General features: G+C 42.5%; 1 protein-coding gene across 1 annotated transcript in view; it reads right to left on the bottom strand.

Moving 5' to 3' along the window:
* Positions 1–21,094, bottom strand: part of LOC117501384 (collagen alpha-1(XIV) chain-like) — a 212,155-nt gene that overhangs the window by 135,899 nt on the left and 55,162 nt on the right. The window contains exons 6-11 of the mRNA XM_034160248.1: positions 15,517–15,675; positions 13,449–13,568; positions 12,226–12,390; positions 11,847–12,008; positions 2,103–2,272; positions 131–257 (exon numbers count right to left, since the gene is read on the bottom strand). Coding sequence (XP_034016139.1) covers positions 131–257; positions 2,103–2,272; positions 11,847–12,008; positions 12,226–12,390; positions 13,449–13,568; positions 15,517–15,675 — 903 coding nt within the window. The remainder of the gene's footprint in view (positions 1–130; positions 258–2,102; positions 2,273–11,846; positions 12,009–12,225; positions 12,391–13,448; positions 13,569–15,516; positions 15,676–21,094) is intronic.

Raw genomic sequence — 21,094 nt, 5'->3', positions numbered from 1 at the left:
AACTTCAATGCAACACCCCAAAACACGATAACCCGCCAAGCGCCTTAAAGTCCACAAAAGGCGTAGGTTGGAGGGGTGAGCGATCTATCACTCAAAGGAACATTTTCTCTGTGGAAACATGAAATCTCACATGTGGTGGCGCTTCCTCTCAGGGCCTCGCTGGCCGAGCTGCGGTACACAGCGAACACTGCCACCTGGTACTCCGTCAGAGAGTTCAGATAGTTCAGCTCCACTGTGTTTTCTGTCCCATCCACAACCTGGAAGACATCACAAAGGGCCTCTGAACGGAGGAAAGCTTTGATTTTTACACAAAACACTCCTCTGAGTTTCAAAGTGTTATGATCTGTTTTCAGCTTCCTTTTTTATTTTTATAGTTTTCTCCCCTTCTTTTTGTTTGGTTTCACTTCCTGTCTCCTTCCTTCCTGTCTCCTCTTCCTCGTTCTGTTGATTGATCCTGCGCTTCCTTGCATGTTCTTCTGTGTATTGAAGACCACCTCTCTGGTCTTCCTGTGCCAGATTGTCTTTGTGGCGCATGCTCACATTTTCTTCCTGCAATTTGACCTGTTTTTGATCTCTAGGTGTTTTCTGATTCTTAAATGCCCCTTGTTGAAACATTAATGTCATGACTGCTTTGAAGAGGTCTGTTATTTTGCGAAGACTGAAACTGCCCAGGCGTGTTGTACATCCAGGTACCTAGTGCAACACGTGCACAACGTCCTACAACCCAAATCATAATAAAAAACCTCTTAAAATAGCATTTTTTTTTTAATAAAGAACTCTTATTTTTTAATATCATGAAACATTAACTCTCTAAGGTCTAGGGGTATTGTCTCAATTTTTCCACATCTTCAGTAATTCTCATTTTAAGTTTTTTTTTTTATTATTATTATAATACTCGTGTTTCATATCAAAATGTTCAGAAGAATCTCAGTTTTCAGAATAAATGGCACAAATTTGTATAGACCACTTGATGTCTAAATACTTTGGCTGTAAATATGAAATAATTAAATGTGTTTTTTGAAAATTCTTTGAATCTAGGATGAACCGTTTTGGCTCACAAAAATAGTGTAATATACAAAGGAAATTCTATATCAATGTCAATAAATGATAAATAAATATCTGTCAATGGATGAAAAGTGGAATGTCCCTCCCAAAAAAATGTCCATTTGCTCCGCTGGGGGTGGGAGGAGAGAGCTTGTAGGTCCTGGAAAAAGAAAGTAGCCCATCCATGTCTTTTCTATGACAGTGTGCTTTGTCTGTAGGGTGAAACAAAAAGTAAAAAGTGTTTTCAGGCTGACAGGATCATTTTTTAGCATTTATGAGGGGTTTAGTGGCGGTATGAATTAATCTGCCTCCTGAACACAGCAACAGTGCACGCTGAATGAGCCTCCTGAAGCAGCAAGCAGAGAGAGAGAGTGAGAGACCTGTGTGAAATTCTCTGAGCTCTAGGATTGGCTGTGAGGCGAAGGTTATCTAGAACATGGAATGAACCTAGAGGTGACACTATGTAGTTTCAGGAAATGGTTGAATGAAGTCTTTGTGATGTTTTCTGTCACTGATTTATTAATAGACACGAGTTGGATGCAGCAGTGTGCTCATAGACCTCAGAGTGTTAAAACATGCAAAAGCTCTCAGAAGTGAGTCCTGCTCACAGTCACTGCAGTACCATCAGTAAAGGACAGTTTGTAAAGTTTTGTTGGTTGTTTTTGGTTTATAATTGTAACGGAGAGTCATTTATACGCATGCTGCAGCTGTATTCAGAAATCAGATTTACAGCCTCAAAATGACTTTATTTGCTTTGGTTTTCTGCTCTCAGCCTTTTTGTCAGCATCAGTTTGCAAAATAAGCAATAAGATATCTAAAAAACAACGTTCGAACATTTCCTCATCGAATCGATGTCATGAACTGCTTTAGGAACTAGGCTGAATAAGTGGATCAGATTAGCTTTGAAGAAACCTCAGTTTTCCGTGTGAGGAACTCGGTCCCCTCCACCTGCGAGTCATAATAAACATCAAAAGGAATAAAAATAGAGAAGGGATGAATAAATATAAATGCATGTGTAGTTTTTATTTCTGCAGTTGACAGAATTTAACGGCGTGCACCTTTTCTTCTGGATGGCCTCCACTGGCGGGATAGTAAACAACGCGGTACTTCTCCACCTGACCCGGTGCATGGGTCCATGTCACTCTGAAGCTACGGGCAGTGATCTCAGAGGTCACCAGGTCACGGGGAGGGGCCACAACACCAGGTGGAGGAGCGGGGGCTCCCATACCTGCAGAAAGAGCATGACAGTGTGCACTGCATTCAGGTTCTTTCGGATTTTCTTTGGAATCTTCTCTATAAACAAGATAGAGAAATAATTAGAAGATGGTCAAATAATTTAATGACAAGAATTTTGCAGAATTTATTGATGTGAATTACTACGAATTCTCAAATAGCGGACAGGGGCTTCAAAACTTGATTTGAAATAAGTTTTGTTACAGGTAAAAAAATAAAAAAAATCGCACATTCCATGAAGCTGTGGGATGAATCTGGATAAAGGGGCCATGGCCGGAACATAATACATAATTTATGCAGGCTAATAAATATCCTTCTGGTTTGCTCGATGTTACGTTGCTGTCAGTGAAACTTCACACTTCCTGCACAAATGTTTCACATCAAAAGATTTCCAGTTTTGCTTTTTCTGGCTTTTAATGTGAAACATCAGCAGCATGTTTTACAATTATTTGATGAAACCTAAAAGGAAAACTAAGCAACTTTTTGACCTTAATTTTTACACTATGGGAGTAATTGTAATGGCTAAATGACTTGTTTTGGGGAGAATGGGGGCGCTCTCTCCCCCACCAGGGGTCTTGTAGCACAAAACCAGCTTGGCAACTTCAGAGAAACCGAGCCAGTGTCGTGTGAACGAACGTCTCGGGTCTCGTGAGAAACATAAACTGCTTTACGGCACGACAAGAACAACACATACAAGCCCACCTGTCAAGGCACCAACAAGCCAATGACTTTATTTCTTACATTTTCATAATCATGACAGGGTCAGCAATAAAAGCCAAAAACAAAAACAAAAAAGCTATCAGAGGAAAGAGCAAAACAGTGTGACAGAGCGAGGGGTCACACACAGGTCAAACTCAGTCAGACTTTCTTGGAATAGCAGAGCAGAAAGCTAAAGAAGTGTGAAAATCAGATGCAGACCTGCTTTCCTGCTGCTGGAAAGCAGGTCTGCATCTCGTTTTCACACTTTGGAGCTGAGTTAACCATGGCATTATATTACAAGTATATTTCCTCAGTGCACGTCCTCACAGAGAGATGGGGGGAGAAGAACGAGAGAGAGGAACAGAGAGAGCGATCGTGCATGCGAAACACGCAAAGAGATAGAGGGAGAAACAGAAGCAGAGAGAGCGAGACAGATTGCACACATAACAGGGACAGAAAGCATGAAAAAGAGAAAGATAGATCCATCCGCCTGTGCTACACTCTGTTCTCAAAGTATTTGTGGGTTGTCGCTTTCTTGACATGGATCCTTGGATTGCGTACAAACAAAGGCACATGGAGAACAGGGCTGGGGAAGGTAAAGGGAAGGTAAAGCTCACTGAGGCAGTGCAGCAAGCAGGCAGTGAAATATTCCATCCTGTGAATAGGTGTCACCAGTGGCAAGGTCACTGCCAGCTTCAACTACGCCCCTTTTTGGGGCTTTGGATGCCATTTGGGTTCCAATTTCTATCTGGAGCCCACCTGGAAACTGACAGGAACATGTGGACACAAGGCTTTAGATTGCTAAATTTACCAAGTGAGTTATTTTACTGCAATGACAAAATATATTCTGTGTTATTTGAGGATTCATGGTGTTGCTGAGATTAGACTTCTACTCATTATTACACTGAGTCTGGATTCTTATTGCTTTGGGACTTCCTACAGTCACATATTTAATCTCCAGCATCATCTGTGTTATTGCAGTTAAACTCTCCTGTGGCGGTACCGTCCTGTCATCGTGCTCACGAAGCTCCTCACCTCTCAGGTTTTTGGTTGCCCTGCTCAAACAAGCGGCTCATCACATTTACTGTAAGGTCTTTGGTCGCTGAGGTCAAACGAGTGGCTGATCACCTTTACTGTAAGGTCTTTGGTCGCTGAGGTCAAACGAGGGGCTGATCACCTTTACTGTAAGGTCTTCGGTAGCTGTGGTCAAACAAGCGGCTCATCACCTTTACTGTAAGGTCTTTGGTCGCTGTGGTCAAACGAGTGGCTGATCACCTTTACTGTAAGGTCTTCGGTTGCTGTGGTCAAACAAGCAGCTGATCACCTTTACTGTAAGGTCTTTGGTTGCTGTGGTCAGACAAGCGGCTCATCACCTTTACTGTAAGGTCTTTGGTTGCTGTGGTCAGACAAGCGGCTCATCACCTTTACTGTAAGGTCTTTGGTTGCTGTGGTCAGACAAGCGGCTCATCACCTTTACTGTAAGGTCTTTGGTTGCTGTGGTCAGACAAGCGGCTCATCACCTTTACTGTAAGGTCTTTGGTAGCTGTGGTCAAACAAGCGGCTCATCACCTTTACTGTAAGGTCTTTGGTCGCTGTGGTCAAACGAGTGGCTGATCACCTTTACTGTAAGGTCTTTGGTTGCTGTGGTCAAGCAAGCAGCTGATCACCTTTACTGTAAGGTCTTTGGTTGCTGTGGTCAGACAAGCGGCTACTCACCTTTACTGTAAGGTGTTCGGTCGCTGTGGTCAAACAAGCGGCTACTCACCTTTACTGTAAGGTCTTTGGTCGCTGAGGTCAAACGAGTGGCTGATCACCTTTACTGTAAGGTCTTTGGTTGCTGTGGTCAGACAAGCGGCTACTCACCTTTACTGTAAGGTGTTCGGTCGCTGTGGTCAAACAAGCGGCTACTCACCTTTACTGTAAGGTCTTTGGTCGCTGAGGTCAAACGAGTGGCTGATCACCTTTACTGTAAGGTCTTTGGTTGCTGTGGTCAGACAAGCGGCTCATCACCTTTACTGTAAGGTCTTTGGTAGCTGTGGTCAAACAAGCGGCTCATCACCTTTACTGTAAGGTCTTTGGTCGCTGTGGTCAAACGAGTGGCTGATCACCTTTACTGTAAGGTCTTTGGTTGCTGTGGTCAAGCAAGCAGCTGATCACCTTTACTGTAAGGTCTTTGGTTGCTGTGGTCAGACAAGCGGCTACTCACCTTTACTGTAAGGTGTTCGGTCGCTGTGGTCAAACAAGCGGCTACTCACCTTTACTGTAAGGTCTTTGGTCGCTGAGGTCAAACGAGTGGCTGATCACCTTTACTGTAAGGTCTTTGGTCGCTGAGGTCAAACGAGTGGCTGATCACCTTTACTGTAAGGTCTTCGGTAGCTGTGGTCAAACAAGCGGCTCATCACCTTTACTGTAAGGTCTTTGGTCGCTGTGGTCAAACGAGTGGCTGATCACCTTTACTGTAAGGTCTTCGGTTGCTGTGGTCAAACAAGCGGCTACTCACCTTTACTGTAAGGTCTTTGGTTGCTGTGGTCAAACAAGCGGCTACTCACCTTTACTGTAAGGTCTTTGGTTGCTGTGGTCAAGCAAGCAGCTGATCACCTTTACTGTAAGGTCTTTGGTCGCTGTGGTCAAACGAGTGGCTGATCACCTTTACTGTAAGGTCTTCGGTCGCTGTGGTCAAACAAGCGGCTACTCACCTTTACTGTAAGGTCTTCGGTCGCTGTGGTCAAACAAGCGGCTACTCACCTTTACTGTAAGGTCTTTGGTCGCTGAGGTCAAACGAGGAGCTGCTCAGCTTTACTGTAAGGTCTTTGGTCGCTGTGGTCAAACGAGGAGCTGATCACCTTTACTGTAAGGTCTTTGGTCGCTGTGGTCAAACGAGTGGCTGATCACCTTTACTGTAAGGTCTTCGGTCGCTGTGGTCAAACAAGCGGCTACTCACCTTTACTGTAAGGTCTTTGGTCGCTGTGGTCAAACGAGTGGCTGATCACCTTTACTGTAAGGTCTTTGGTCGCTGTGGTCAAGCAGGCAGCTGATCACCTTTACTGTAAGGTCTTTGGTCGCTGTGGTCAAACAAGCAGCTGCTCACGTTTAGTGTAAGGTCTTTGGTCACTGAGGTCAAACAAGGAGCTGATCACCTTTACTGTAAGGTCTTTGGTCACTGAGGTCAAACCAGTGGCTGATCAACTTTATTGTAAGGTCTTTGGTTGCTGTGGTCAGACAAGCGGCTACTCACCTTTACTGTAAGGTGTTCGGTCGCTGTGGTCAAACAAGCGGCTACTCACCTTTACTGTAAGGTCTTTGGTCGCTGAGGTCAAACGAGTGGCTGATCACCTTTACTGTAAGGTCTTCGGTAGCTGTGTTCAAACAAGCGGCTCATCACCTTTACTGTAAGGTCTTTGGTCGCTGTGGTCAAACGAGTGGCTGATCACCTTTACTGTAAGGTCTTCGGTTGCTGTGGTCAAACAAGCGGCTACTCACCTTTACTGTAAGGTCTTTGGTCGCTGTGGTCAAACAAGCGGCTACTCACCTTTACTGTAAGGTCTTTGGTTGCTGTGGTCAAGCAAGCAGCTGATCACCTTTACTGTAAGGTCTTTGGTCGCTGTGGTCAAACGAGTGGCTGATCACCTTTACTGTAAGGTCTTCGGTCGCTGTGGTCAAACAAGCGGCTACTCACCTTTACTGTAAGGTCTTCGGTCGCTGTGGTCAAACAAGCGGCTACTCACCTTTACTGTAAGGTCTTTGGTCGCTGAGGTCAAACGAGGAGCTGCTCACCTTTACTGTAAGGTCTTTGGTCGCTGTGGTCAAACGAGGAGCTGATCACCTTTACTGTAAGGTCTTTGGTCGCTGTGGTCAAACGAGTGGCTGATCACCTTTACTGTAAGGTCTTCGGTCGCTGTGGTCAAACAAGCGGCTACTCACCTTTACTGTAAGGTCTTCGGTCGCTGTGGTCAAACAAGCGGCTACTCACCTTTACTGTAAGGTCTTTGGTCGCTGTGGTCAAACGAGTGGCTGATCACCTTTACTGTAAGGTCTTTGGTCGCTGTGGTCAAGCAGGCAGCTGATCACCTTTACTGTAAGGTCTTTGGTTGCTGTGGTCAGACAAGCGGCTCATCACCTTTACTGTAAGGTCTTTGGTTGCTGTGGTCAGACAAGCGGCTCATCACCTTTACTGTAAGGTCTTTGGTAGCTGTGGTCAAACAAGCGGCTCATCACCTTTACTGTAAGGTCTTTGGTTGCTGTGGTCAAACGAGTGGCTGATCACCTTTAATGTAAGGTCTTTGGTTGCTGTGGTCAAGCAAGCAGCTGATCACCTTTACTGTAAGGTCTTTGGTTGCTGTGGTCAGACAAGCGGCTACTCACCTTTACTGTAAGGTGTTCGGTCGCTGTGGTCAAACAAGCGGCTACTCACCTTTACTGTAAGGTCTTTGGTCGCTGAGGTCAAACGAGTGGCTGATCACCTTTACTGTAAGGTCTTCGGTAGCTGTGGTCAAACAAGCGGCTCATCACCTTTACTGTAAGGTCTTTGGTCGCTGTGGTCAAACGAGTGGCTGATCACCTTTACTGTAAGGTCTTCGGTTGCTGTGGTCAAACAAGCGGCTACTCACCTTTACTGTAAGGTCTTTGGTTGCTGTGGTCAAACAAGCGGCTACTCACCTTTACTGTAAGGTCTTTGGTTGCTGTGGTCAAGCAAGCAGCTGATCACCTTTACTGTAAGGTCTTTGGTCGCTGTGGTCAAACGAGTGGCTGATCACCTTTACTGTAAGGTCTTCGGTCGCTGTGGTCAAACAAGCGGCTACTCACCTTTACTGTAAGGTCTTCGGTCGCTGTGGTCAAACAAGCGGCTACTCACCTTTACTGTAAGGTCTTTGGTCGCTGAGGTCAAACGAGGAGCTGCTCACCTTTACTGTAAGGTCTTTGGTCGCTGTGGTCAAACGAGGAGCTGATCACCTTTACTGTAAGGTCTTTGGTCGCTGTGGTCAAACGAGTGGCTGATCACCTTTACTGTAAGGTCTTCGGTCGCTGTGGTCAAACAAGCGGCTACTCACCTTTACTGTAAGGTCTTCGGTCGCTGTGGTCAAACAAGCGGCTACTCACCTTTACTGTAAGGTCTTTGGTCGCTGTGGTCAAATGAGTGGCTGATCACCTTTACTGTAAGGTCTTTGGTCGCTGTGGTCAAGCAGGCAGCTGATCACCTTTACTGTAAGGTCTTTGGTCGCTGTGGTCAAACAAGCAGCTGCTCACGTTTAGTGTAAGGTCTTTGGTCGCTGAGGTCAAACAAGGAGCTGATCACCTTTACTGTAAGGTCTTTGGTCACTGAGGTCAAACCAGTGGCTGATCAACTTTATTGTAAGGTCTTTGGTTGCTGTGGTCAGACAAGCGGCTACTCACCTTTACTGTAAGGTGTTCGGTCGCTGTGGTCAAACAAGCGGCTACTCACCTTTACTATAAGGTCTTTGGTCGCTGAGGTCAAACGAGTGGCTGATCACCTTTACTGTAAGGTCTTCGGTAGCTGTGGTCAAACAAGCGGCTCATCACCTTTACTGTAAGGTCTTTGGTCGCTGTGGTCAAACGAGTGGCTGATCACCTTTACTGTAAGGTCTTCGGTTGCTGTGGTCAAACAAGCGGCTACTCACCTTTACTGTAAGGTCTTTGGTCGCTGTGGTCAAACGAGTGGCTGATCACCTTTACTGTAAGGTCTTCGGTCGCTGTGGTCAAACAAGCGGCTACTCACCTTTACTGTAAGGTCTTCGGTCGCTGTGGTCAAACAAGCGGCTACTCACCTTTACTGTAAGGTCTTTGGTCGCTGAGGTCAAACGAGGAGCTGCTCACCTTTACTGTAAGGTCTTTGGTCGCTGTGGTCAAACGAGGAGCTGATCACCTTTACTGTAAGGTCTTCGGTCGCTGTGGTCAAACAAGCGGCTACTCACCTTTACTGTAAGGTCTTCGGTCGCTGTGGTCAAACAAGCGGCTACTCACCTTTACTGTAAGGTCTTTGGTCGCTGTGGTCAAACGAGTGGCTGATCACCTTTACTGTAAGGTCTTTGGTCGCTGTGGTCAAGCAGGCAGCTGATCACCTTTACTGTAAGGTCTTTGGTCGCTGTGGTCAAACAAGCAGCTGCTCACGTTTAGTGTAAGGTCTTTGGTCGCTGAGGTCAAACAAGGAGCTGATCACCTTTACTGTAAGGTCTTTGGTCACTGAGGTCAAACCAGTGGCTGATCAACTTTATTGTAAGGTCTTTGGTTGCTGTGGTCAAGCAAGCAGCTGCTCACCTTTACTGTAAGGTCTTTGGTTGCTGAGGTCAAACAAGCGGCTGATCACCTTTACTGTAAGGTCTTTGGTCGCTGAGGTCAAACGAGCAGCTGATCACCTTTACTGTAAGGTCTTTGGTTGCTGAGGTCAAACAAGCAGCTGATCACCTTTACTGTAAGGTCTTCGGTCACTGAGGTCAAACGAGGAGCTGATCACCTTTACTGTAAGGTCTTTGGTCACTGTGGTCAAACAAGGAGCTGATCACCTTTACTATAAGGTCTTTGGTCACTGAGGTCAAACTAGGAGCTGATCACCTTTACTATAAGGTCTTTGGTCACTGAGGTCAAACTAGGAGCTGATCACCTTTACTGTAAGGTCTTTGGTCGCTGAGGTCAAACAAGGAGCTGATCACCTTTACTGTAAGGTCTTTGGTCACTGAGGTCAAACCAGTGGCTGATCAACTTTATTGTAAGGTCTTTGGTTGCTGTGGTCAAGCAAGCAGCTGCTCACCTTTACTGTAAGGTCTTTGGTTGCTGAGGTCAAACAAGCGGCTGATCACCTTTACTGTAAGGTCTTTGGTCGCTGAGGTCAAACGAGCAGCTGATCACCTTTACTGTAAGGTCTTTGGTTGCTGAGGTCAAACAAGCAGCTGATCACCTTTACTGTAAGGTCTTCGGTCACTGAGGTCAAACGAGGAGCTGATCACCTTTACTGTAAGGTCTTTGGTCACTGTGGTCAAACAAGGAGCTGATCACCTTTACTATAAGGTCTTTGGTCACTGAGGTCAAACAAGGAGCTGATCACCTTTATTGTAAGGTCTTCGGTCGCTGTGGTCAAACGAGGAGCTGATCACCTTTACTGTAAGGTCTTTGGTCACTGTGGTCAAACGAGGAGCTGCTCACCTTTACCGTAAGGTCTTTGGTCGCTGAGGTCAAACGAGTGGCTGATCACCTTTATTGTAAGGCCTTTGGTCGCTGTGGTTAAGCAAGCAGCTGCTCACCTTTACTGTAAGGTCTTTGGTCACTGTGGTCAAACGAGGAGCTGCTCACCTTTACTGTAAGGTCTTTGGTCGCTGAGGTCAAACGAGTGGCTGATCACCTTTATTGTAAGGCCTTTGGTCGCTGTGGTTAAGCAAGCAGCTGCTCACCTTTACTGTAAGGTCTTTGGTCGCTGTGGTCAAACGAGTGGCTGATCACCTTTACTGTAAGGTCTTTGGTCACTGTGGTCAAACGAGTGGCTGATCACCTTTACTGTAAGGTCTTTGGTCGCTGTGGTCAAGCAAGCAGCTGATCACCTTTAGTGTAAGGTCTTCGGTCACTGTGGTCAAACGAGTGGCTGATCACCTTTACTGTAAGGTCTTTGGTCACTGTGGTCAAACGAGGAGCTGCTCACCTTTACTGTAAGGTCTTTGGTCGCTGTGGTCAAGCAAACAGCTGCTCACCTGTAGTGTGAGGTCTTTGGTCGCTGAGGTCAAACGAGGAGCTGCTCACCTTTACTGTAAGGTCTTCAGTCACTGTGGTCAAACGAGGAGCTGCTCACCTTTACTGTAAGGTCTTTGGTCACTGTGGTCAAGCAAACAGCTGCTCACCTGTAGTGTGAGGTCTTTGGTCGCTGAGGTCAAACGAGGAGCTGCTCACCTTTACTGTAAGGTCTTTGGTCGCTGAGGTCAAACGAGTGGCTGATCACCTTTATTGTAAGGCCTTTGGTCGCTGTGGTTAAGCAAGCAGCTGCTCACCTTTACTGTAAGGTCTTTGGTCGCTGTGGTCAAACGAGTGGCTGATCACCTTTATTGTAAGGCCTTTGGTCGCTGTGGTTAAGCAAGCAGCTGCTCACCTTTACTGTAAGGTCTTTGGTCGCTGTGGTCAAACGAGTGGCTGATCACCTTTACTGTAAGGTCTTTGGTCACTGTGGTCAAACGAGTGGCTGATCACCTTTACTGTAAGGTCTTTGGTCGCTGTGGTCAAGCAAGCAGCTGATCACCTTTAGTGTAAGGTCTTCGGTCACTGTGGTCAAACGAGTGGCTGATCACCTTTACTGTAAGGTCTTTGGTCACTGTGGTCAAACGAGGAGCTGCTCACCTTTACTGTAAGGTCTTTGGTCACTGTGGTCAAACGAGTGGCTGATCACCTTTACTGTAAGGTCTTTGGTCGCTGTGGTCAAGCAAGCAGCTGATCACCTTTAGTGTAAGGTCTTTGGTCACTGTGGTCAAACGAGAAGCTGATCACCTTTACTGTAAGGTCTTTGGTCGCTGTGGTCAAGCAAGCAGCTGATCACCTTTAGTGTAAGGTCTTCGGTCACTGTGGTCAAACGAGTGGCTGATCACCTTTACTGTAAGGTCTTTGGTCACTGTGGTCAAACGAGGAGCTGCTCACCTTTACTGTAAGGTCTTTGGTCACTGTGGTCAAACGAGTGGCTGATCACCTTTACTGTAAGGTCTTTGGTCGCTGTGGTCAAGCAAGCAGCTGATCACCTTTAGTGTAAGGTCTTTGGTCACTGTGGTCAAACGAGAAGCTGATCACCTTTACTGTAAGGTCTTTGGTCGCTGTGGTCAAACGAGCGGCTCTTCACATTTAGTATAAGGTCTTTGGTCACTGTGGTCAAACGAGCGGCTGCTCACCTTTAATCTCTTTGTCGAGCTTATCCACTCGCTCACACACGGTCTTGGTGAGACTCTCCACGATGTCGCCCATCACGCTGAAGTCGGCCACATTGTAGACGTGAGTCTCTTCAGAAGGAGAAGCGATGGCCTTCAACTCGTTCTCGTCAGCATTTTTCACACCTGGAAACGGAGTAAGAGAAACCGTTCATGGAACAGGAAGTTAATCTTCAGCAGCTGTTCTTTGTGTCAGTGGTGTGAAGTAAAGTTTTTTCTTCTAATGTTATGGTGAAGCTTCAACGTTGGGCTTAATGATCAAAGTGCATTCATGCTTTGGGTTTGTATTGACTCTTTAAAACACTTCTCAGGATGCTCAGAGATTTCGAGGCGGAGGCCGTACCAATGGCAAACAGTTCTATCCCAGCATCCCTCAAGCTCTGTGCAGGAGGCGTCACATCATCCTGGGACTTCCCATCTGTGATCAGGATTCCTATCTTGGGAATGCCAGCTCTAGATCCAGACTCTGGTTTGAAACTGTTCTCCAAGATGAAAGTCAGAGCCAGACCTGAACCGATGAGATGGACAAGATTAGTTCAGTGGATTCTGTTTAAATTTGAAGTTTTCTCACCAAGAAAAAGTCTTTTAAAAGTTTAAAAGTTACTCTAGTTCGGTCTAAGTAAACAAGTGTTAAAATACTAAATGTCAGAGCTCGAGAGACCAGGATGGACGCTCAGAGAGCAGGACCATGTTTTATGCAGTTTCATGTAAATTAATACTTTATGATTCAGTGATACCAGAATATGTGGTTCTGTGCGACATTTGATAAATTCTGTCCAAAACTGAACCACCTTACCCTCGACTATAACACAACTCTTTTGCCATGTTTAATCCATATTGGCTCCAAACTGTTGATCTTGACTTAGACCTGTTAAAATTACTCGAGGTCAAAGGTCATGTGATCAATAGCACCGTTATATACGACTTCATATTTGTGATTAATAGTAACCATAAATGTATCTTTAACCAGTTCCATGAGATAGCCAGTATTCATCTCTCCTATAAATACTAGGTCAAGATTTGACCTTGTCCTTTAGCCAAATTTTCTCAAATTCAAGGATCTTTGTCCTTGATGGATCTTCAATCATTGCACCAAGTTTGGTCCACATCTGATCAAAAGATAGAAATCATGGACAAAGTTCTATACAGGCCCCGAGACCCTGCTTATGCCATAATTCAGAACTGTAAAGCAGGTGAGAGTCTACAACTCTCCCTGGATGGGACACCAGTCCATCACAGATTACTTCTCCAGTTGGTACCCATTCATAGTTGTGCGGACTGAGACAACATCCAAGGACACAGACAGGGAGCATGGCCAGGAATCAAACCCAGGTCTACATACTGGGAGTCCAACTATTTATCCCACTGATCCACCTGCTCTGACCTTTACTCCAAAACATTAAATGGGATTTATTCTAAATGACACTCAACCTTCTCAGAAAGATTCCAGAAGGTTGGTACCGTACCAATGGTGTAAATGTTCCTGTTGAAGACTGCTGCCATAGAATCTTGTGTTTTCTCAAACAATAAAATTAAAAAGGGCTGGTGGTTTGACTGACAGCTTACCCGTGAGTGTGTTTCCTCCTTTGTATGGCAGGTTCTTCACGGCATCAATCACTGCCTCTTTGGTACTGTGGGTGTTAAGGTGCCACTCGATTCTCGGGTCCCCGCTGTACTGGGCCAGACCTGGACAAGGTACAGAACCCTTCATCCAAACACGTAATGTACCAAAATTACCACTGTGGGGCGGCAATTTGGCTTCAATTTAAGGAAAGTACCAAATTAGACGCTTCGTTAGTTGACTCTACACAGCGTTTGATGTCATGGTGATGTATTTGTGGTTTGAGCTTCCTGTTCTGCTCTAAAACATTCCTGCATGTGCCGTGTTTGTAACTGTTGACATTTCTCAAGTTTTTTTTTTTTTTTTTAAATCGCCTTCGTCAACCTCCAGGTTCACTTCCCGTTTGATTTCTAAGTCCCTGAGTTGTATTTTGTTTGCTGATGATACGACTGTGTTCTGTAGTGGGGATCATTTGGGACAACTTTTGGACATGGTTTGATTTAATGAATTATCACTTCATCTTGGTAAAACAAAGTATATTTTATTTGCAAATAAGCCCAAGAATTTAAGTAGAAATTTATTATTACAGAATGCTGAAACTGAAATTGTAACTGAAACAAAATTTCTTGGAGTTATCATTGATGATAAATTAAGGTGGAAAACACACATAAATTATGTTAAATCCAAAATGTCAAAAGCCATTGCAATCCTGTATAAAACCCAAGAGTTCCTCTCTCAATATTCTCTAATCACTTTATATTATTCATTAATAGCTCCATATATGACATATTGTATTGAGGTTTGGGGAAACACTTATAAAACAAACACTAATTCAATATTTTTATTGCAAAAGAAAGCCATAAGAATGATCAGTATTAAACCTTACCGTGGGCCAACAAACCCACTATTTATTTATTTGAATATTCTGAAATTCAAGGACTTAGTTGATTATAGTACAATACAAACCATGTATAAAGCAAAAAAAATAAACTTCTACCTCAACATGTCCAAAATCTGTTTAAAATGAAGGACTCCAGTTATAATTCGAGAGGAACATTATTATTTGATAAATTAAATACTCAGACTACTGTAAAAAGTCACTCTGTTTCTGTAAAAAGTGTAAACATTTGGAACATCTGTCCTGAACATATTAAATTACACCCTACTCTAGTCAGCTTTAAAAGATTTTATAAAAATAATATAATCTCTCATTACAATATGAGCAACTAAGTTTATTGATTTGGTATTAATTTCTTTGGATTGTGCATTATTATTTATTTTGTTGTGATGAGAAAATTCTGGTCATTGATTAATCTCAAAGATCTGTGCTTTGTTCCTTTTGTAATTGTTGTTTTATATATATATATATTCAGCCACATGTGCTTCTGTAAAATCTTTTCTTTTTTTGATATGGAGTTTTGTGTGCTGAATAAATAATTTATTCATTCCTTCACTTCAGCAGAATTCACAGAATGTTTTAGAACTAGGAGTAGAATGGTTGGTGCCAAAACTAACTAAGAGTTTACTGTAAACCATCAAAATGTGTCTAATTAAAAACTGTAATAGTACATCTTTCCAGATCGAAAAGATGTACCATGACTTCAAAACTAAAGATATTTAATTTGAACCTGTCCACTCATGATGCTGTAGATTTCCCTTGCAATTACAGATGGACAAATATTCTGATTCTCTTAGAGTCAGCCCACCAGCAGTAAAACATTCATTTCACTGTGCTATGTGCACAATTGACCTATATCCACTAGGGGGCAGATTAGAGTTGAACCATCCCTTTCCTTGTCTGGGTGGCAAAATTTCAAAACAGAAATTTCTGGCAACTTTTATCAATAAAATCTCTGACATTTTTATACAAATGTGGATGCTTCTGACATGAGAGTACTACACCACATTAAAGGAACGGCGTTAATTTTGTACTACACATACAAAACCTGCGAAGAAGAAAAGCAGCATTCGCAGAGGTCAAATGAGGTACATTGACTAAATATGTTTACCATATGTGGCATATATCGGATAACTTTTTAAGCATTTGCAGATGAAGACCAAAAACGTTTTTACCTATCCTGATCTTGTCAGACTCCACGTCAAAGGCCTTGACCAGGTTCTCCAGAAACGTTCTGACCAGCCTGAAGTTGATGCGTCCGATACTCCAAGAACCATCCACTAGAATCACGATATCGGCTATCGCCGCAGTCCGACATAGAAATACCTCTTCAGCTATTAAAAAAAAGACATGAATAACAGACAAATTTCACAGAAATGTTACATCCCGTTACATCTTAAAGTGGGCACTGATAGTTTTGGCAGGCTGCACAAAAATTAAAGTTATTGTTCAATTATCCCGCCTTTGTGAACAATGAGTTTTATTTGGCTGTTTAGTTGCAATGTTTCTGTCGTTGCTTGTTCTATCAATCATGTGCTGTTGGCGTGCGGACGGTCTGATTCAGGTTTCTTCATTTCTAAAATTCAAAAAGTAATAAGGGAGTTTTTCATTACTGGATTTCATTACTGCCATTACTGGCAAGATGTGTTTGCTCATTGGTTGATTATAAAACAAAATCCTACTCAAGTTAGCATTTAGCCTACACTTTGGAACCGGCCTCCTCGTGTTAGATAGCAGGTGATGGGGGCGTGGCTAATGGTGGTTTGAGTAGATTAATCTTTGGGCTTTTGAATAGTTGCTGTTCCAAACTTTAGGTTGCATGCTAACTACAGAACATTGGGCTGTAAAAACAAACAAACAAACAACAACAACAACAACAACAACAACAACAAAAAACTCAAAGAAAAATGAAAAGCTGAGCGGTGCACCTGAAAAAAAAAACCAATTAAGAAATAGATAATAAACAGAAAAAAAATCATCAGAAATGTTCAATATTCAATTATCAATTAAGTCAGGGTTCTCACCAGGATTGTTTCACAGCATAGGAGTAACTTAGCGGGGTACAGTGACAAGCACTGCAGGCGTGAATAATGTGAGAGGATTCGGGGGCATCCTTGTTTAAATTTACAACCTTTTGAAACCCTATTTGCTGCATTTTGAGGGCCACTTTGTGTTGCTAACTGGGACGAAAAATAACATGCGACATGTCCTTTAAAAAAATAAACAGAAAAGCCCCCCTATGCTGGTTAAATCACAGCATAGGTGCCCAAATCACAGCATAGGGGATCTAAATCACAGCATAGGGGATCCAAATCACAGCATAGGGGCTCAAATCACAGCATAGGGGCTCAAATCACAGCATAGGGGATCCAAATCACAGCATAGGGGATCTAAATCACAGCATAGGGGATCCAAATCACAGCATAGGGGATCTAAATCATAGCATAGGGGGGTCCCTATGCTGGTGAGAACCCTGATTAAGTCATCAATAAAGCAACATTTTTACTTATTCCAGCTTCTCAAATATCAGCATCTTTGCTTTAGTTTTATTTCAGATCAACTGAATTTACTGTAAAAGAATTGAAACATGTTTCAAACAGTTCAAACCAGATAGTCAAGGTTTTTCACCGGTTTGATTTAAATCAGAAGGTAAAATGGCTTACCTTACGCAATCTGTGTGTGTGTGTGTGTGTGTGTGTGTGTGTGTGTGTGTGTGTGTGTGTGTGTGTGTGTGCGTGTGTGTGTGACTGATTAAGACAACACTGACTGAAAATATTTGCTTATTTTTCAGTGATGCTCTAAATTGGTTATTTTTTACTGAACTTGCTTAAAATTAAAGACCGTTTTAAACTGCTCTACAAAATGTTGACTGGTGCTTTTAAAATATTTTGCATTTTAAACACCTCTAAACCAGTAAATCCTACATCCCCCCCCCAAAAAAAATCAGAGCTAAACTGATTTTTTTTTAAACCAGCTGATCATCTTTAGATTTTAAGCAATCAATCAATGACTTAATCAGCGATGATAGTAACTGCTAGTTAGGCTGTAGCTGAGCTCACTGACAGGTGATGGCGTCAGTGGTTTTGCAGCGCAGCCCGTTAATGAAGAGGCGTGCAGACGGCAGCCTGTAGCATAAACACCAAGAACAAATGTGCAGCAGTAAAAGTAGGACAATATGATGGTACAAAGTGTTCCATTCATTCTAAAGGCGTGTAATTAAACCCCAGAGGAGCCCGACTCTGTATTTCAGCTGCTGAAAAATAAGAACCCAACAGTTTATCACATGATTAAACACATCTGACGGCAATTCATTTATTAGAAACAGTCCGACTCCGTCGGCTAAAAGCCAAACTAGCCGCATGTCCTGCAGGAAAAACACCAGAGTCCTGAAAGGTGTGGGTTTGAATCCCAGCACAACAAATCAAGAGTCATCAACAAACACAACCAAATGCAGATGAGCAAGGCAGGAAAATACAAACAACAGCACAAAGCTGCTTTTTCCATAATTATTTATTTTATGTGGCAAAGTCAAACATGTTTCGGGGGTTAGAAAGGTCGGCTTGTGACCAGAAGGTCTTCATTTAAAATTCTCGTCAGACCAGTGTGCTGGTGAGCACAGGGTGCTGCCAGGAATTTTGGGCCCTGTGAAAAAAACTCTTACTGGGGCACCCCCCATATTATTTTGTTAGTATTATAATTGTATTGGGGCCTCTTGGGGCCCGTGTCAATAATGGGCCCCTAGAATCCTTCTCCTTATTCTCCTCTTTTCGTGGAAGATCTTTGTGACATCATATTTTACGTAAACCTAAAACACGATCGAACACGCGGATACACGACTTTGAGAAAAAATGTTTTTGTGAGTTTAGTTGATAAAACAGAAACGCTGCTCTGGATGTCTTGTGTTGTTTGTATCTCTGAAGTGTTCACGATGAATCTGTACCAAACCAGGTCCAGGTTTGTGTTTTCGGGTTCGGGTAAGGCTCGGGTAAAATGTTTAGGACCTAATCTATCCGCTCACTTAAATCTTAAAACGCTGAAACAGGACGAGGCTTAAAAAACAAAAAATCATCCTGAAGAAATAAAACTTAAGAAAACACAGTCGCTACTCTAAAAACAGAACTGACAGATTAATCACACGGGCTTAAACTAAAACTGTTAGAAAACCACTTTAGCGCAGCCTGAAGTCTGGGTTCTGGAACATGTGAGCAGCTGCCGCTTGATTTCTGATCTTGCAGCTGGAGAAGATTCTCACATGTTGCAGCACGCTGGAACGTTTCAGCTCACGAGCCATCGTCGTTTCAGTCATCACTGACAGGAACGCAGAAATGTATCACTGCCTACAAGTCTCTGCAGTGTCGGAATTTAAACCACCTCCTCGCTGTCGTATAGGAATCTAACCCACAACATGCTGCTGGGAAAGCCGAGGAACTCAAACGCCTCAGATCACCAAGATGGACGCTCTTAGCGTGGACTTCCTATGATCTGAAAGGGTTTGTGCTCACATCCAGATAAGATCATACTGGGCTGATGGTGGAACAGCCGAAAGCAGGCAAATATTCAAACATTTCAGCCTGAAGACTCAAACATAAAATATTTTCTGATACAAAATAAAAAAGCTGAGTGCTTCCATTATAAATAACTGGATATATAATGTGCTTAAAAAATACATACTTGTGGTGGCTGAAGACCTTAAAGTAGCAATTCATCACATATTTTTTTCATTCACGCATCTTGAAAACTTATTAGAGTCATAATGGGCTAAAGTTAGCATGAAAACTGATCGGTGTTGCATAACACAATGCTAACAGGCGACCGCCAGCATAAAACAGCTAGTGTTGCATAACACAATGCTAATGGGCTAAGGTTAGTGTGAAAACGGGCCAATGTTGTATAATGCAATGCTAACAGGCTAGCATTGGTGTTAAACTGGCTAGCATCAGATACTGTGATGCAAACATGATGAAAAATGGCTAGTGTCACACAACACGATGCTATTGGGTAATGTTGGTGAAAAACTCATAATGAAATGTTAATGTTGGTGAAAAACTCATAATGAAATGTTAATGTTGGTGAAAAACTCAGATAATGAAATGCTAATGTTGGTGAAAAACCCATAATGAAATGCTAATGTTGGTGAAAAACTCAGATAATGAAATGCTAATGTTGGTGAAAAAACTCACATAATGAAATGCTAATGTTGGTGCAAAACTCACATAATGAAATGCTAATGTTGGTGAAAAACTCACATAATGAAATGCTAATGTTGGTGAAAAACTCACATAATGGAATGCTAATGTTGGTGAAAAACTCACATAATGAGATGCTAATGTTGGTGAAAAACGCACATAATGAGATGCTAATGTTGGTGAAAAATTCACATAATGGAATACTAATGTTGGTGAAAAACTCACATAATGGAATGCTAATGTTGGTGAAAAACTCACATAATGAGATGCTAATGTTGGTGAAAAACTCACATAATGGAATGCTAATGTTGGTGAAAAATTCACATAATGGAATACCAATGTTGGTGGAAAAACTCACATAATGAGATGCTAATGTTGGTGAAAAACTCACATAATGGAATACCAATGTTGGTGGAAAAACTCACATAATGGAATGCTAATGTTGGTGAAAAACTCACATAATGGAATACCAATGTTGGTGAAAAACTCACATAATGAGATGCTAATGTTGGTGAAAAACTCACATAATGGAATACCAATGTTGGTGGAAAAACTCACATAATGAGATGCTAATGTTGGTGAAAAATTCACATAATGGAATACTAATGTTGGTGAAAAACTCACATAATGGAATGCTAATGTTGGTGAAAAACTCACATAATGAGATGCTAATGTTGGTGAAAAACTCACATAATGGAATGCTAATGTTGGTGAAAAATTCACATAATGGAATACCAATGTTGGTGGAAAAACTCACATAATGAGATGCTAATGTTGGTGAAAAACTCACATAATGAGATGCTAATGTTGGTGAAAACCTCACACAATGAGATGCTAATGTTGGTGAAAAACTCATCTAATGGAATGCTAATGTTGGTGAAAAACTCAGATAATGAAATGCTAATGTTGGTGAAAAACTCATAATGAAATGCTAATGTTGGTGAAAAACTCATAATGAAATGTTAATGTTGGTGAAAAACTCATAATGAAATGTTAATGTTGGTGAAAAACTCAGATAATGAAATGCTAATGTTGGTGAAAAACCCATAATGAAATGCTAATGTTGGTGAAAAACTCAGATAATGAAATGCTAATGTTGGTGAAAAACTCACATAATGAAATGCTAATGTTGGTGCAAAACTCACATAATGAAATGCTAATGTTGGTGAAAAACTCACATAATGAAATGCTAATGTTGGTGAAAAACTCACATAATGGAATGCTAATGTTGGTGAAAAACTCACATAATGAGATGCTAATGTTGGTGAAAAACGCACATAATGAGATGCTAATGTTGGTGAAAAATTCACATAATGGAATACTAATGTTGGTGAAAAACTCACATAATGGAATACTAATGTTGGTGAAAAACTCACATAATGGAATGCTAATGTTGGTGAAAAACTCACATAATGAGATGCTAATGTTGGTGAAAAACTCACATAATGGAATGCTAATGTTGGTGAAAAATTCACATAATGGAATACCAATGTTGGTGGAAAAACTCACATAATGAGATGCTAATGTTGGTGAAAACTCACATAATGAGATGCTAATGTTGGTGAAA

Source organism: Thalassophryne amazonica, chromosome 20, assembly GCF_902500255.1.
Source record: "Thalassophryne amazonica chromosome 20, fThaAma1.1, whole genome shotgun sequence".
NCBI classification, from domain to species: Eukaryota; Metazoa; Chordata; class Actinopteri; order Batrachoidiformes; family Batrachoididae; genus Thalassophryne; species Thalassophryne amazonica.
Note: the sequence above shows the minus strand (reverse complement) of the source record. Positions and strands in the feature narration are given on the sequence as shown.